A 15,173-nucleotide genomic window follows, 5' to 3' on the forward strand; every position below is an offset into this window, starting at 1 on the left:
TCCTGCCGGACTACTTAGCTGGGACATCAGTCTTTCCTGCCTTTGGGTCTCAAGGCTGCCAGCTTTCGGACTGGAAGTTACAGCATTGACTCTCTTGAGTCTCTGGATTGCTGACTGCAGATCTTGGGACTTCTCAGCCTCCATAATCATATGAGCCATTTATTTATTTATATATTTTTTTTCTGTTTCTCTGGAGAATCCTGACTAACACACTCTCCAAGCAGGCTCCTGGGAGTAACAGTTGAGCAGCGCCACTCTTCATTTCCAAGACCCAAAGATTCTACCTATTGGGAATACAGCACTATATAATTATCATTGGTTTAAGAAGTACATGTCCTCCTAAAGGATATTCCTCCATCTTTGAAAGATGAAGTGACAAGTTGGCATCATCTGGACATCATCTGAACCTTCCATGAACCAAGTTTGGGTTTTTTTTTCTTCTCCTGTCTGTTGGTCTTAGGTAACCCCACCCTTGCATGAGCCCATAGGTGTGAGCTGTGGAAGTAGTGTCCATCAGGCAATGATAGTTGACATGGAGTCTGGGCCACTTATTCATGAAGCTTACTTGTGTGTTCTGGACCTGACTGAGCATGATTTTGGTTGTACTTGATTTTACATGGACTCTCCTGAGCCCACATGACCTTATGACTTGGTGAGTCTGTCAGAATACAGTTCATGATGGGCATTTCTAGTTACACTCACTGACATTCCATGGATAAATACTCCAACTTTAGCAGGACCCAATAGCTGTTTTTTGAATGGTATACAGTTGTCTGTTACATGTGGCATATCTACTGGTATATCTCTGGGTAGTTCCAAGACAACTGAACACTGTTAGTGGGTAAATCAATAACCATGGTTTATAAATGGGAAAGAATTTGGGGACTTCCATGGCGGTCCAGTAGTTAAGACTCTGTGCTTCCACCGCAGGGGGCACAGGTTCGATCCCTGTTCAGGGATCTAAGATCCAGCATGCCATGCAGCGTGGCCAAAAAGAAAAAAAGAATTTCGAAAAGAATAGATACGTGTGTATATGTATAAGTGAATCACTTTGCTGTACACCTGAAACTAATACAACATTGTTAATCAACTATACTCCAACAGAAAATCAAAATCAAGAAAAAAATAAAACATGGTTTGATAAAGGCATGGTAACCACAGTCATTCTACCAGACAAGCCATCAAGACCAAAACTGTAAGAAGAATCTATAATGGGTGATAGAGAAAGATAATGAGTACTAATAAATATGTATGAATCTCAAAATAAATGTAAGTGAAAGAGGCCAGACCAAGGAGAGAAAAGAATATACAATGTGTGATTCCATATATATAAAATTCTAGAAAACGAAATCGAATCTAGAATAACATGAAGTAGATCAGTGATTATCAAGAGGTGGTGGAAGGAAGGAGGAGGCATTACAAAGGGACACAAGGAAACATTTGAGGGTCATGGATGTTTATTATCTTGATTGTGGTGATGATTTCATGGATATATATATATATGTCAAAACTTAAATTGTACACCTTAAATATATGTGCAGTCTACTGTGTATCAATTGTGTCTTCATAATGCTGTTTTTAAAAAACTCATCAAATTGTACACTTTAAACATGTATAGGTTATTGTATGTAAATTATACCTCAATAAAGTTGTAAAAAAAACAAATTACAGCCCTAGGACCTAGCAACAAGGGCTATAGTTCCTCCCGCTAACTCTCCTCTTGTAAGTTTCCCCAAGAATTGACCACAAAATCCTAGAGAAGATATGCCTGGATGGAGTGAACTTAATGTGAGAAGCATATAGATCTGTATTGTGCAAATGGTTGACTAAGGCAGATGCTGTTTTGGCGTCCTGCCCAAATCCTCCTTACTGGGCCAACGTACCCTTCCCCAGATGCTCTGGGTGTTGGCTGCCAGTGGCTCACAGGTCCTTCCCTTCCATAGGGAATTGCCCTGGGCTAGTGGGAGCCACCATGCCCAGACTTATGTATTCCCATCTAGGCAGCCCACAGCCCTTGACTGACTGATGGAGAAGCAAGGAAGGCTGGCCCCTTGCCTCAAGTGAGAACAGCTCTGTGATGTGTTTTATGCTTCAGAGCCAACCTGCTATAAATAAGGCCAAGGTTAGAACTTGCCTGAGGTCACATCCTTGCTTGGCTCTTTCCCCTTCCCTGTTCTGCTTCACTCAGTCCCTTATAGGTTTTTCTTGAGAAGCCCTCCTTCTATCAACCATGTACACCCAAATTCCTGTTTCAGGCTTTGGTTCCAGGGAACCCAATCTGAGGAAACCCTGGTACAAATCTGCCAATTTGTGCCGAGACTCAACTCCAAGAAGCCACCTCCTGCCTGTCCTTGCTGGTTTGTATGTGCTTTTAAATGCTACCTTGGGTCCATGTCCCTCCTGCTTACAAGTTTTCTCCTGGGTTTATCCTTTACATGTATCCACAGCCTGCCTGAAAACAGGTTCCTGCCTTCTCCCTCTGAGCAGCATGATACTGATCAATCCTTTTCTATCCTTACCTATCAACTTCCATGCACCATTAAGTGGTCATGAATCATCTTGTCAGCTGCCTTGAGTCAACTCCTGATCTGGGCTCATTGTGACTAGGCTCTATTACTCCATCCATGAATGCTTAGTAAATACTTTGTGACTGATTAGTTGCAACAGAGATTTGAAATAAATGCTCAAATAATGTACTGATAAGAAAACTATTAAAATTTGAGAACAAAAAACTTTATGAAGCAAATTTCAAAATTAAGTTAAAAGTTTAACTTTGCTTACCTTTCCTGGGTGACCCAAGTGATAACTAAATCTAAACGTTTTTCAGATAATCCACATTTGATTCCTTCCAGGGTTAGTTCTGCATCAACAGGATGTTTAAAAGCATGACTTATGCTAAAGATAGCCTCAAAAAATAAGAGTAATGGAAAAGGCTTTCCTCTAATTTTTCCAACAGCTACAAAGAGAAGAAAAGTTTTTGAGTCAAATACTTTTAAGTAATAGTTTGCTTTTCCTTACTTCATATTCTTATTTTCATCTCATTGCATTTTCTAAAAATTTTAATCTAAAATTACATATTTATAATTTTTAAGTAATGCTTGTGGATTAAACTTTATATTTTGGATAATGACTAAATATGCTATGTGAAAACCTAGGCAGAGGTTGGAGTGATGGGTCTACAAGCCAAGGAATGCCAAAGATTGCTGACAGCTACCTAGAAGCTAGGAGAGCAGCATGGAATGGAAATCTACTTCAGAGCCTCCAGAAAAAACTTTACAAAGCTATAAAATGGGAATTCCCTGGCAGTCCAGTGGTTAGGACTCAGCACTTTCACTGCCGTGGGCCTGGGTTCAATTCCTGGTCAGGGAACTAAGATCCTGTAAGCTGCATGGTGCAGCCAAAAAAAAATTTTTTTTTATTTAAAATTTTTAAAAAGCTGAAAGAATATACTACCAGCAGACCTGTACTATAAGAAAGGTTAAAGGTAGTCCTTCAAGCAGAAGGAAAATGACACAAGATAGAAAAACAATCTACACAAAGGAATGAAGAACAGAAATGGTAAATGCTATGAATATAAGCATTTAGAAGTAGAGTTGATCCCTGAACAATGCAGGGGTTAGGGGCGCCGACCCCCACTCAGTCAAAAATCCATGAATACGTGTATCCACATGGGTCCACCATATCCACAGTTCCACAACCACAGATTAAACCAATGACGGGTCTTGTATTACTATAACAAGTATTTATTGAAAAAAATCCACCTATAAGTGGACCTGTGCAGTTCAAATTCGTGTTGTTCAAGGATCAAACTGTATACTGTTTTTATACAATGCATGAAGTAGTACAATATCACCTGAATGTAGAATGTGATAAGTTAAAGATATAACCCATAAAACCTAAAGCAACAACCAAAATAAGACAACAAAGAGTTATAGGCTCATAAATCAACAAAGGAGAAAAATGGAATCATAAAAAAATTCAACTAATCCAAAAGAAGGTAGAAGAAGAGAAAAAAAAGTAACAGAGATGAGAAAAAACAGAAAACAAATAAAAGTCAACCATGTCAACAATCACATTAAATGTAAATGATCTGAACACCCCAATTAAAAGACAAATATTGTCAGACTGTATAAAAAAGCAGGATCCAAGTACATGTTGCCTAGAAGACACTGACTTTAAATACAAAGACACAAATTAAGTAGATTAAAGTAAAAGTATGGAAAAAAGATACCATGCTAATACTAATCAAAAGAAAGATGGAATCACACTTCCAATTTCAAAACTTACTACAAAACTACAGTAATCAAGATAGTATGATTACACAGGATGGACATCTAGAGCAACAGAATAGAATTAAGAGTCTAGAAAAAAATCTCAAACATTTATGGTCAATTGATTTCTTACAAAGGGGGGCCAAAACCATTTAATGGGTAAAGAAAAGTCTTTTCAACAAATAGTGCTAGGAAAACTGGATATCCACATGCAAAAGAATGAATTTGGACCCCTATCGCACACCAAACAAAAAAATTAACTCATAGTAGACCACAGACCTAAATGAATACAACTATTAGAAGAAAACATAGGATCTTAAGTTAGGCAAAGATTTCTTAAGATACAAAACCAAAAGCACAGCCATAAAAAAAGAAGATTGGTAAATGGGACTTCATCAAAATTAAAAACTTTTGCACCTCAAACAAACACCAACAAGAGGGACTTCCCTGGCGGTCTGGCGGTTGGGACTTCGCCTTCCAGTGCAGGGGGGGTGGGGGTTCGATCCCTGGTAAAGGAGCTAAGATCCCACATGCCTCATGGCCAAAAAACCAAAACATAAAACAGAAGCAATATTGTAACAAATTCAATAAAGGCTTTAAAAATGGTCCACATCAAAAAAAATTAAAAACAAACAAACAAATGAACAACAACAAAAAAAACCACCAACAAGAAAGCAAAAATGCAATCCACAGACTAGAAGAAAATATTTGCATATCATCTATCTGATAAGGGATTTTTACCTGGAATTAAAAAGAGCACTTGCAACTCAATAATAAAAACACAAATAAAACAATTATCAAATGGGCAAAGAGAATAGACAATTCTCCAAAGAAGAAAAAATGGCCAACAGGCACACGAAAAGATGCTCAACATTGTTAGTCATTAGGGATATGCAAATTAAAACCACAATGAGGAAAAAAAAAAAATGAGATACCACTTCACACAGATTAGAAAGGTTTTAATCAAACAGGCAGACATTACAAGTATTGGTAAGGATGTGGAGAAATGAGAACTCATACACTGGTGGTGGAAATGGAAAATAGTGCAAATAGTTTAGCAGTTCCTCAAAGTATTAACATAGAGTTTCCATATAACCCAGAAATTCTTATTTATTTATTTATTAGTTTGTTTGTTTGTTTGGCTGTGCCAGGTCTTAGCTGTGGCAGGCAGGATCTTTGTTGCCACACGTGGAATCTTCATTGCGGCCTGTAGGATCTTTAGTTGCAGCACGCAAACTCTTAGTTGCAGCATGTGGGATCTAGTTCCCTGACCAGGGTTCGAACCCAGGCCCCCTGCACTGGGAGCTCAGAGTCTTAGCCATTGGACCACCAGGGAAGTCCCTAACCCAGAAATTCTACTCCTAGGTATCTATCCAAGAAAAATAAAAACATATCCACACAAAAACTTGTACAGAAATGCTCAGTTGCATTATTCATAATAACCAAAAAGTAGAAACAACCCAAATGACCATAAACAGATGAATGGATAAACAAAATACAGTACATCCATACAATGGAATATTATTTCACCATAAGAAGGAATGAACTACTGATACATACTATGGCATGAATGAACCTCAAAAACATTAAGCTAAGTGAAAGAAGCCAGTCACAAAAGACTATTTATTGTATTATCATATTTATATGAAAGATCCAGAATAAGCAAATCTATACAGACAGCAAGTAGATTAGTGGTTACCCAGGGTTTGGAGGAGAAGCAATAGAGAATGAGGAGTTAATTGGTACAAGGTTTTTTTTTTTGGAATAATGAAGTGTTCTAAAATTAAATTTCAGTAATGGTTATACAACTCTGTAATTATAATAAGTTTATTAAATTTTGTGGCATTTTCCCCCACATATGCCATATGCATATGCCAATTTAAACCTCAGACTTATGAAAGTTACTGTTTAACACCCAAAATGCCCAGTGTCAGCATTCATGATATAAGAATACTTTTGCAGTGTAACATGATCTGATAATCAGTCAGTTATTAAATTGTACATAATTGGGATGGTTTCTTGACTTCAAGTCCACTGAATAAAAACTATAAAATTACACTCTGTGTTACCGTGCACAAGGATCAAATACTGAAAAAAAACTGTGCGGGCAAAAATATGAGACACGCCCATTTGAACACAAATCATAGTCATGCAATCTCTATTAATACATATGTTATATACACTATGTGTAGACAACAGATTTTCTGTGTTCAGGTAAAAGCAAAAAGAATGTTTTTGTTCAAATTGATGAATTTAAAGGTATTTTTAAGAAATTTATTTAAAACAAGCTGTACATATTTGACATCAAGAATTTCCACTTAGAACTAAGATAAGACTAATTAATCTCTATATTTGTAAGCTACATTGAGTATACCTCCCCTTTATGTATACCCCTGCATTTCCTTCTGAGCTTCTCATCTTTTAAAAATGCATCTTAGTTTTAAAATAAAAGAATATTTTGTGATTCTCAGAAACACTCAGTTAAGTACCACCAGTCTAGTATTGGTAAACTTCTCAGAATAAAATCCTAGAAAATGAATAAAAGTTTGCTGTTTTCCAATTTCACTGGTAATTATATTTATTTATATAATTGGTATTATATTTATTTAAGCATTAATTGCAAGCACTGAGTTTTACTTAAACTTGCAATCCATACTTTGAGCAGACCAAGTCAAAGGGAGAAGAGAAAGAAATTCAGGAATATACTAATATCACTTAAAAATTGTTTTTTTTTAATTTTTTAATCACTTTTAATTTATGCTAAATTCAGAGCACAGCCAAAGAAAGAGTTCCTGGGTACTTGTAAGATGTCTGAAACTTCTGAGTAAAAATTAAACATTTTAACATTTAACATTTAAAATTAAACATCAATGTCAAAAAAAAAAACCTGAACACTAAAAACTACAAAATATTGCTAAAAGAAATTTTAAAAGACCTAAAAAAAATGGAGAGATATACCATATTTAAGGGTTCACTGGATCAGAAAATTCAATACTGTTCAGTGTCTGTTCTCCCTAAGTTGAACTACAGAGTCAGTGCAATCCCCAGCAGGTCTTTTTGTAGAAATTTACAAGCTGATTTCAAAAATTTAAACAGAAATATGAAAGACCTAAAATAGCCAAACCAAATCTGATAAAGAACAGAGTTAGAAGACTAACACTATCTGATTTCAACACTTACTGTAAAGCTCCAGTAATCAAGACAGTGTAGTATAGGCATCAAGATAAATAAATAGATCAATGAAATAGAACAGACCTATGGACAACTGATTTTCAACAAAGGTACAAAGGCAATTCAGTGGAGAAAGTCTTTTTAATAAATTATCCTCGAACAACTGAATAGCTCTCAGCAACAAAATAAACTTTGACCCATACCTCACACCATATATAAAAATTAATTCAGGGGCTTCCCTGGTGGCGCAGCGGTTGAGAGTCCGCCTGCCGATGCAGGGGACACGGGTTCGTGCCCCGGTCCGGGAAAATCCCACATGCCACGGAGCGGCTGGGCCCGTGAGCCATGGCCGCTGAGCCTGCGCGTCCGGAGCCTGTGCTCCGCAACGGAAGAGGCCACAACAGTGAGAGGCCTGCATACCGCAAAAAAAAAAAAAAAAAAAAAAAAAAAAAAATTAACTCAAACTGGATCATAGACTTAAATGTAAACCTAAAACTATAAAATCCTTAGGGAAAAAAAATAGGAGAAAAATCTCTGCAAATTAAGCACAGATTTCTTAGGTATGACACTAAAATCTCAATCCCTAAAAGAAAAAAAATCATAAATTAGATTTCAACAAATTAAAGACTTCTACTCTTAGAAAGACACTGTTAAGAGAATGAAAAGACAAGCCACAAACTGGGAGAAAATATTTGCATCATATATCTGGTAAAGGATTTTTATTCATAGAATGGAACACTACTCAGCAATAAAAAGAATAAATTATTGATAGATGCAATAACACGGATGAATTTCAAAATAATTAGGCTAAGTGCAAGAAATCAGTCAAAAAAGGATACTTACTATATGATTCCATTTATATAAAATTCTCGAAAATGCAAACTAATCTTTGGTGACTGAAAGCAGATTAGTAGTTGCCTGGGGACTGGAGGGAAGCTCTGGGAGGGAGACCAGTGGGAGGGGTGGGGAGTAGTGGGAGGGAGGGATCACTGGGGGAATGAGGGAACTTTTGGAGGATACATATGTCAAAACCTAACAAACTGTACATTTTATGTACAATTTAGTGTATGTATGTCAACCCACCACAACAAAGCTGTTTTTTAAAGGAAGTGGAGCAAATCTGACAAAATATTAACATTTATTAAATCTTGATAGCGAGTACATGGCTGTTATTTATGTTTCTCACACTTTTCTGTATACTTGAAATATTTCATAATTTAATTTGGAAAACCTAATCAAACCCCTTAATGTTACAGGTAAGGAAACTGAGTAAATGGTAGATCTTGTTTCCCAATTCAATACTCTTCCCATTCTATCAGGAAAAAAAAAAGTATAATTAGCAATACACATGTAAGGTTCAGAGAGAAATGCTTACCCTTAAATTTATTCACTGTCTCAATGTTTTGAAGAATTCTTCCAGGACTGTTTGCTGCAAAATAAACTGCTTTTTCATATTCCCCAAGTGAGATTAATTCATTGAACCTACAGCCAGTGCATTTCATTATATAGTAGTACACAAAAAAAGTAAAGAAAAGTGATTAGAAATGTCTAATACAGACTAAACATAGTAGCATAGTAATACAGAAAAGCACCTCTAATAAATTATAACTAGATTCATTCACTCTGTGAAATATTCTTTCACTTCCTTCCCTAATATTGTTTTTTGTAGCCTCAGAGTAAGACTCACCTGCCAGGTGACTTGAACCTGATCCTGTACCTTATTCCTATACTGCTGAGAGCAAGCCATAGAAACAGCAACTGAATTTATTCAGTTGAAAGAACTTCAACTGAATTTATAATGAGCTCAGATTTTTTTTCTCTCATATCATCTCCAGAAGAAAAGGGGAACCAGGGGAAAGAAGGGCAATCTGCTTAAAGGCTCGGCCTAGAGGAAATATTAATTGCACACAAAGGCTGCCAAGTTGAAGATCAAGAAGTGTCCTTGGTATTCAGAAGCCTTAGTTGTTCTGCTAGGAATCAGACTCCCAACTAAATGTGAGACTAATACAAGAAGAAAAGATAATAGTTCAGATAACTTAAGCTTCTACTCCTCTTCCTAGGGCAAAACATCAACTCAGTCCTTACTCACAATTAAAACTATGGCAAACAGGATTTAAAGAGTGTTGCAAATGAATGTGGAACCCCAGAGGAGAAAAACACCAAAGTAACATTAAACAAAATACATAAAACTTTTAACCTCAACCAGGGTTGTTCTCTCATATCTGAAGCTGATAGACTTAGAGAAGCATAGGGTATAAGGAAATAATCCAGGCTTTGGTGCCCCTCAAAATGATCTTTACCCCTTTTTTGTACCATATCAACAAGCAAATCAACAGTTGAAAACTGTTTAACATAGAAGGCTAGGAATATTATATATGTTCACTACATACTAGCCTCACAGCCTATGAATTAACCTCTTTTTTTTTTTTTTTTTTCGGTACGCGGGCCTCTCACTGTTGTGGCCTCTCCTGTTGCGGAGCACAGGCTCCGGACGCGCAGGCTCAGCAGCCACGGCTCACGGGCACAGGCGCTCCGCGGCATGTGGGATCTTCCCAGACCGGGGCACGAACCCGTGTCCCCTGCATCGGCAGGCGGACTCTCAACCACTGCACCACCAGGGAAGCCCATGAATTAACCTCTTAAAGAATAAAATCTTAGATCTCTAAGCCTCTACTATAAAATATATATAATAATTTAATAAGTATTAGGGGGAAATATGCCTTCCTAATATGTCATAGGATGGAAATAATGAGAAAAAAAGGACTAAATTGGCTAGGATAATCTGACACAAGTAGGTCAGAAAAAAATAAAAAATAAAAAATCTAAAAATATAAATAAAACTTAACACTACAATCCACCTATAACCTCTGAAAAATCTCTTAGACCATCAATCTGGTATTTTTTCCACAAAGAATCTATTTTTTAAAATTCTAGCTTATTTTCTAATTTGTCTACTAGAGTAGAATTTTAAAATACAAAAGCTAGAGACTACAGCTCAAAAAGATGCTACATAAATGCCAAACATTTAATGTCCTCAAATAAATATTAAATAAATGCTATAATATCTTAACATGGAAAATCAAAAAACTTTTTAAATATTTGCCTTTCAACGTAGTTTAGCAAAATTTCAGCTTCTTTTGCCTTGCCTGGGTCATCTTCAAGTACTTCCTCAACAATGCCTTGTTCACCTGTAAATATTGAAAGCACCACTGGATGATATTTAAGGTTATCAATCAATAGAAAATAACAAACATATAAATGTTTAATACCAACAACTTAATGCTATAGTTTCTAATAGCACCAACCTCTTCCTAAACTGAGTAGCTTCCCCATCCCTTTCTTCCTTATTTTCAGGTACATTTTCAGGTATTCTCTCCTTGGCTGACCAAGTCTACTCTTTACCAATTATTTGTCAGCTGTTGAAGGAAGAAGCCCACAGGGTAACAGAGACCTAACAGAAGTAAGTATATTTTTACTTTCTTTAAACTCAGCCTAGGAAAATCCCCATTCTTTAGCTTTCTGGGGGAAAAAAAAATGTTTTCTATTATTCATGTTAATTAAAAAATATAGATCATCTACCGTGTAAATCTTTATTTTTCTGAATGTGCTCCATGAAGTCTTGAAATGATCTGCTCATATCAGATTTTACCCACAAAGTAAGTGCCTGTGAAATAATCTGCAGTCTTTGATGACTATAAAGGTAAAAAACATTAATAATATACTGAACCTAAAATCAAATAGTGGAATATTAAAATAAACACAAATAAAAGCTTCAAACTGTAAAAAATATATATTCAACTTTCATACCGAAACTGTAATTCATTGTTCAGATTTTCAGCTAAATCTCGCCGTTCTAATACCACAATCATTTCCTCATCTAAATCTGCCTTCCTCTGAGCTGGTAAATATTTTTCTGACATAAGTTGCTCAATTTCTGCATACTTATCTTCAAGATGTTTCAAGTATTTAGTGAGAGCATCTAAACTGACAGATTCTTGGAGAGTCATGCCTAAGGGAAAAGGGAACAAATCAAACAAGCCAAGCCACGTGTGGGACTCTTGTGCTCAAACAGCAAGTCTTAGCAAAATAGGTCAGATGGTTGACTATGTTAAGAAATAATTAAGAAATTGTAGCATGAACTTGAAGATTATTGAACATAAACAGAATCAGCATATATTTCTAAGTGGCTGGTAGTTTTAAACAAATCATCAATGAAGACTTAGTGAAGACTGATTGTCCAAACCTTAGCATTTTAAGAAAAAAAATTTTAATGACCACATCACCACATCTTGCAAACCCCTAAATATCGATCTTATTCAGTAACACCAAGAACTTCTGCCTAATAATTCAGGATTCCTGTTCAATGATTTTTCCCTAACCAAACCTTCCATTAGTCTACTACAACTAACCCCAGGGTAATCTGCTTATTCTCTCCAATGCAAAGTTTATAAATGCCTGCCAAATCTTCAGTCCTTTCTCCCTCGGTCATTGTCCCCTCTATTCATTATTCATAACTGCCCCCCACATACACACACACTTCAAATGACTTTCATTCTCATTCAGACCAATTGTTGCCTTTAAAGGCACACCTCAAAATTCTCTTCAAGAAACCCCCTGGGGCTTCCCTGGTGGCGCAGTGGTTGAGAGTCCGCCTGCCGATGCAGGGGACACGGGTTCGTGCCCTGGTCCGGGAAGATCCCACATGCCACGGAGCGGCTGGGCCCGTGAGCCATGACCGCTGAGCCTGCGCGTCCGGAGCCTGTGCTCCGCAACGGGAGAGGCCACAACAGTGAGAGGCCCGCATACCGCAAAAAAAAAAAAGAAAAAAAGAAAAAAAGACCCCCCCTGGATTAACCCTAATTAATTTCAATCATTCCCTTACACCCTGAATCCCTTCAGCATTTAATCAATTTGTCAGATATTTTGTACTTATTCATATGTATCTTATTTGTAGCCTGCTAGTCATAATTTTATACTTGAAAGTGAATCTAGTCCCTGCTTCAACCAATCATAGGATGATCATTCAACCTCAGTTAAAAATCCTCTGGTGTGGGGTAGCTCATTATCTCAAGACATAGCTTCTTCCATTGAAACCAAACCTGACTTCCTAAAATTTCCACTTATTGATTCTGCCTCTGGATAAACACTAGTTGGAATTTTGAAAAGTTTTTTTTTTTTTGCGGTACGCGGGCCTCTCACTGTTGCGGCTTCTCCCGTGGCGGAGCACAGGCTCCGGACGCGCAGGCTCAGCGGCCATGGCTCATGGGCCCAGCCACTCCGCGGCACGTGGGATCTTCCCGGACCGGGGCACGAACCCGTGTCCCCGGCATCGGCAGGCGGGCTCTCAACCACTGCGCCAACAGGGAAGCCCTGGAATTTTGAAAGGTTTTGAATGCAGTTATCTATTCTCAAAGTCTTTCTTTACTCCAGGATGTATATTTGTAATTCCTCTATCCGTTCATCATACAAATCTCTCAATATTCTGGAGGAATTCCAGGATATACTCCTATGTCTTAAAATGTGACTTGGCTGAAAATGAGGAACCAGTGAATGCTGACATCAATGTGAATCAACAATATTCACCAGAACTTAACGTACCACAGTTTTTTTTAACATATTCCATGGGTTCTCAAACTTTATAAAATGCATCAGAAAAACTTGGAGAACTTGTTAAAACACTGACTGCTGGGCTCCACCACCCGACCCCGACTCTCATCCCTGGAATTTCTGACAGAGTAAATCTGCAGCAGGACCAAAACAATTGCATTTCTAACAGGTTCCCAGGTAATGCTGATGTTGATGTAGGAACCACACTTTAAGAGCCACTGTACTATACTTTATATAATCCAGCCAGACTGGAACTCTTTTAATCGTTTAGGGTTAAGTTTTCTCATTCCCTTGTATGTACCTAGAGGCCAGACTAAAGCTGTTTGTAAAGTCTGGCTAAAGTCCCGGTATACTTGGAAGATGTATACATGGTAACACATATATATTAATTTGTGTAACTGGAAACAGTTGGAAATTCTTTCAAATATTTTAAACAAAATACTGTACCTGGAATAGGTTCTGAAGGATCTTTGCAGAAAATACAATATTGTTCTTTTGTGTCATACTCTGCCCTAAGTTGTTTCATTTCATCTATCTGCAATTGAATCTTTGAGGAATTATTTTCAATAAGCCTCATCCTGAAAAACAGAAAGGCTTTTTTATGTTTCTTTCAATGAATTATTTAATCATACAATTCAAAGTAAAACAGGTTAAATTATTACTTTAATTTGGCTAATTATCATTTTGTACCATTATGAACGTAGACAGAAGTTTACAAAAAAATGCCTAGGAAGTTAACTAACCTCACAAGTGAGGAACAATTTTCTTTCAAAGCATCAATAAAATCTTATACTGCCTATGATTCGTAACCTTATTGGAAATTTGTAAGTATTAAATATAATAATCTAGCCACAAAGTACTATGTCTATTCCCTTTAGTTGAAAATTACCTTTGCAATTAAAAAATTATTTTTGTTAAGTAATCGTATTAGTTTCCTATGGCTGCTATAACAAACTACCACAAACTTGGTGGCTTAAAACAGCAGAAATCCATTCTTTCACAGTTCTGGAGGCCAGAAGTCCAGTATTAGTATCAGCGGGACAAAATTTGTGTTTTTAGGATTGTGCTTCCTCTAGAAGCTCTAGGGGAGCATCCATTCCTTGCCTCCTCCAGCTTCCGGGGGCTGCCGGCCTTCTGTGGCTGCATCACTTCAGTCTCTGCCCCCGAGGTCATGGTGCTTTCTCCCCTTGTGTCTGTGTCAATGCTCCCTCTACCTCTCTGTATAAGGACACTTGTGATGATATTTCGGACCCACCTGGATAATCCAAGATAATCTCCCTAGCTCAAGATCCTTAATGTAATCATATCTGCAAAGACCCTTTTTCCAAATAAAGTAACATTTCCAGATTAGGACCTATTTCTTTGGAGACCATTAATCAGCATACTCTATTAATTTTGATTCTAGAACTAGAAGAATGATAGCATTTTGAGATAAAACTGAGTTCATCCAGAAATGGAGGTTTTAAAGACCAAGAAGTAAATAAAAACTTCTTTTAAGCATTATTTGAAATTTACTTCCTAGTTTATCACCAATATTTTGGCCCAGGGAGGAAATAATAGATTAAAATCAGTTAGCTACATAAATGTTACAGGATTTTTGGCAAATTAAAAACAAGTTTGTCAGTAGATAACCACTACCTAAGTCTGATTACTATATAGAGTTCTTGGTAACTACAGATGGCTCAGAGTAGGAGCTTGCAGTATTTATGAAAGAGGGACTGTGGAAATAAAATATCCTTGGCTTTCATCCAAATAGTTATGCTTTAGGAAGAAAGACGTGTTAAAAGTAAACAGACTTTCGAAAAAATTGAAAGCAGGGACTCAGACAGATACTTGTACAAGAATGTTCATGGTGGCACAAGTCACCATAGCCAAAGGTGGAAAAAAACTCAAGTACCCATCAACTGATAAGTAGATGAAATATGGTACATACAAACATGGAATATTATTCAGCCATAAAAAGGAATTAAGCTCCAATACATGCTACAACATGGATGAGAAGGTATCCAGTCGTTGCTCCTATCCACAGCTACTTTTATGATGTCTTTATCTTTTCTTTATCAATTTCACTACAGTAAGTCTAGTTGAGTACTTCTTATTACTTACAGTGGGATTCTTTGGTCT

The 15,173-nt window shown here is 36.9% G+C and overlaps 1 protein-coding gene across 2 annotated transcripts in view; it reads right to left on the minus strand.

Annotated features, from left to right (window-relative positions):
• CLHC1 (clathrin heavy chain linker domain containing 1) overlaps positions 1 to 15,173 on the minus strand; it is a 38,127-nt gene that overhangs the window by 11,672 nt on the left and 11,282 nt on the right. For both annotated transcript variants that reach the window (XM_082642120.1, XM_082642121.1), the window contains exons 3-8: positions 13,497 to 13,627; positions 11,250 to 11,451; positions 11,022 to 11,134; positions 10,546 to 10,630; positions 8,818 to 8,924; positions 2,782 to 2,956 (exon numbers count right to left, since the gene is read on the minus strand). In XM_082642120.1, the coding sequence (XP_082498246.1) occupies positions 2,782 to 2,956; positions 8,818 to 8,924; positions 10,546 to 10,630; positions 11,022 to 11,134; positions 11,250 to 11,451; positions 13,497 to 13,626 (812 nt within the window). In that variant the 5' untranslated portion in view covers position 13,627. The remainder of the gene's footprint in view (positions 1 to 2,781; positions 2,957 to 8,817; positions 8,925 to 10,545; positions 10,631 to 11,021; positions 11,135 to 11,249; positions 11,452 to 13,496; positions 13,628 to 15,173) is intronic.

This window comes from Mesoplodon mirus (genome assembly GCF_964341445.2).
Source record: "Mesoplodon mirus genome assembly, chromosome: 14".
In the NCBI taxonomy this organism is placed as follows: domain Eukaryota; kingdom Metazoa; phylum Chordata; class Mammalia; order Artiodactyla; family Ziphiidae; genus Mesoplodon; species Mesoplodon mirus.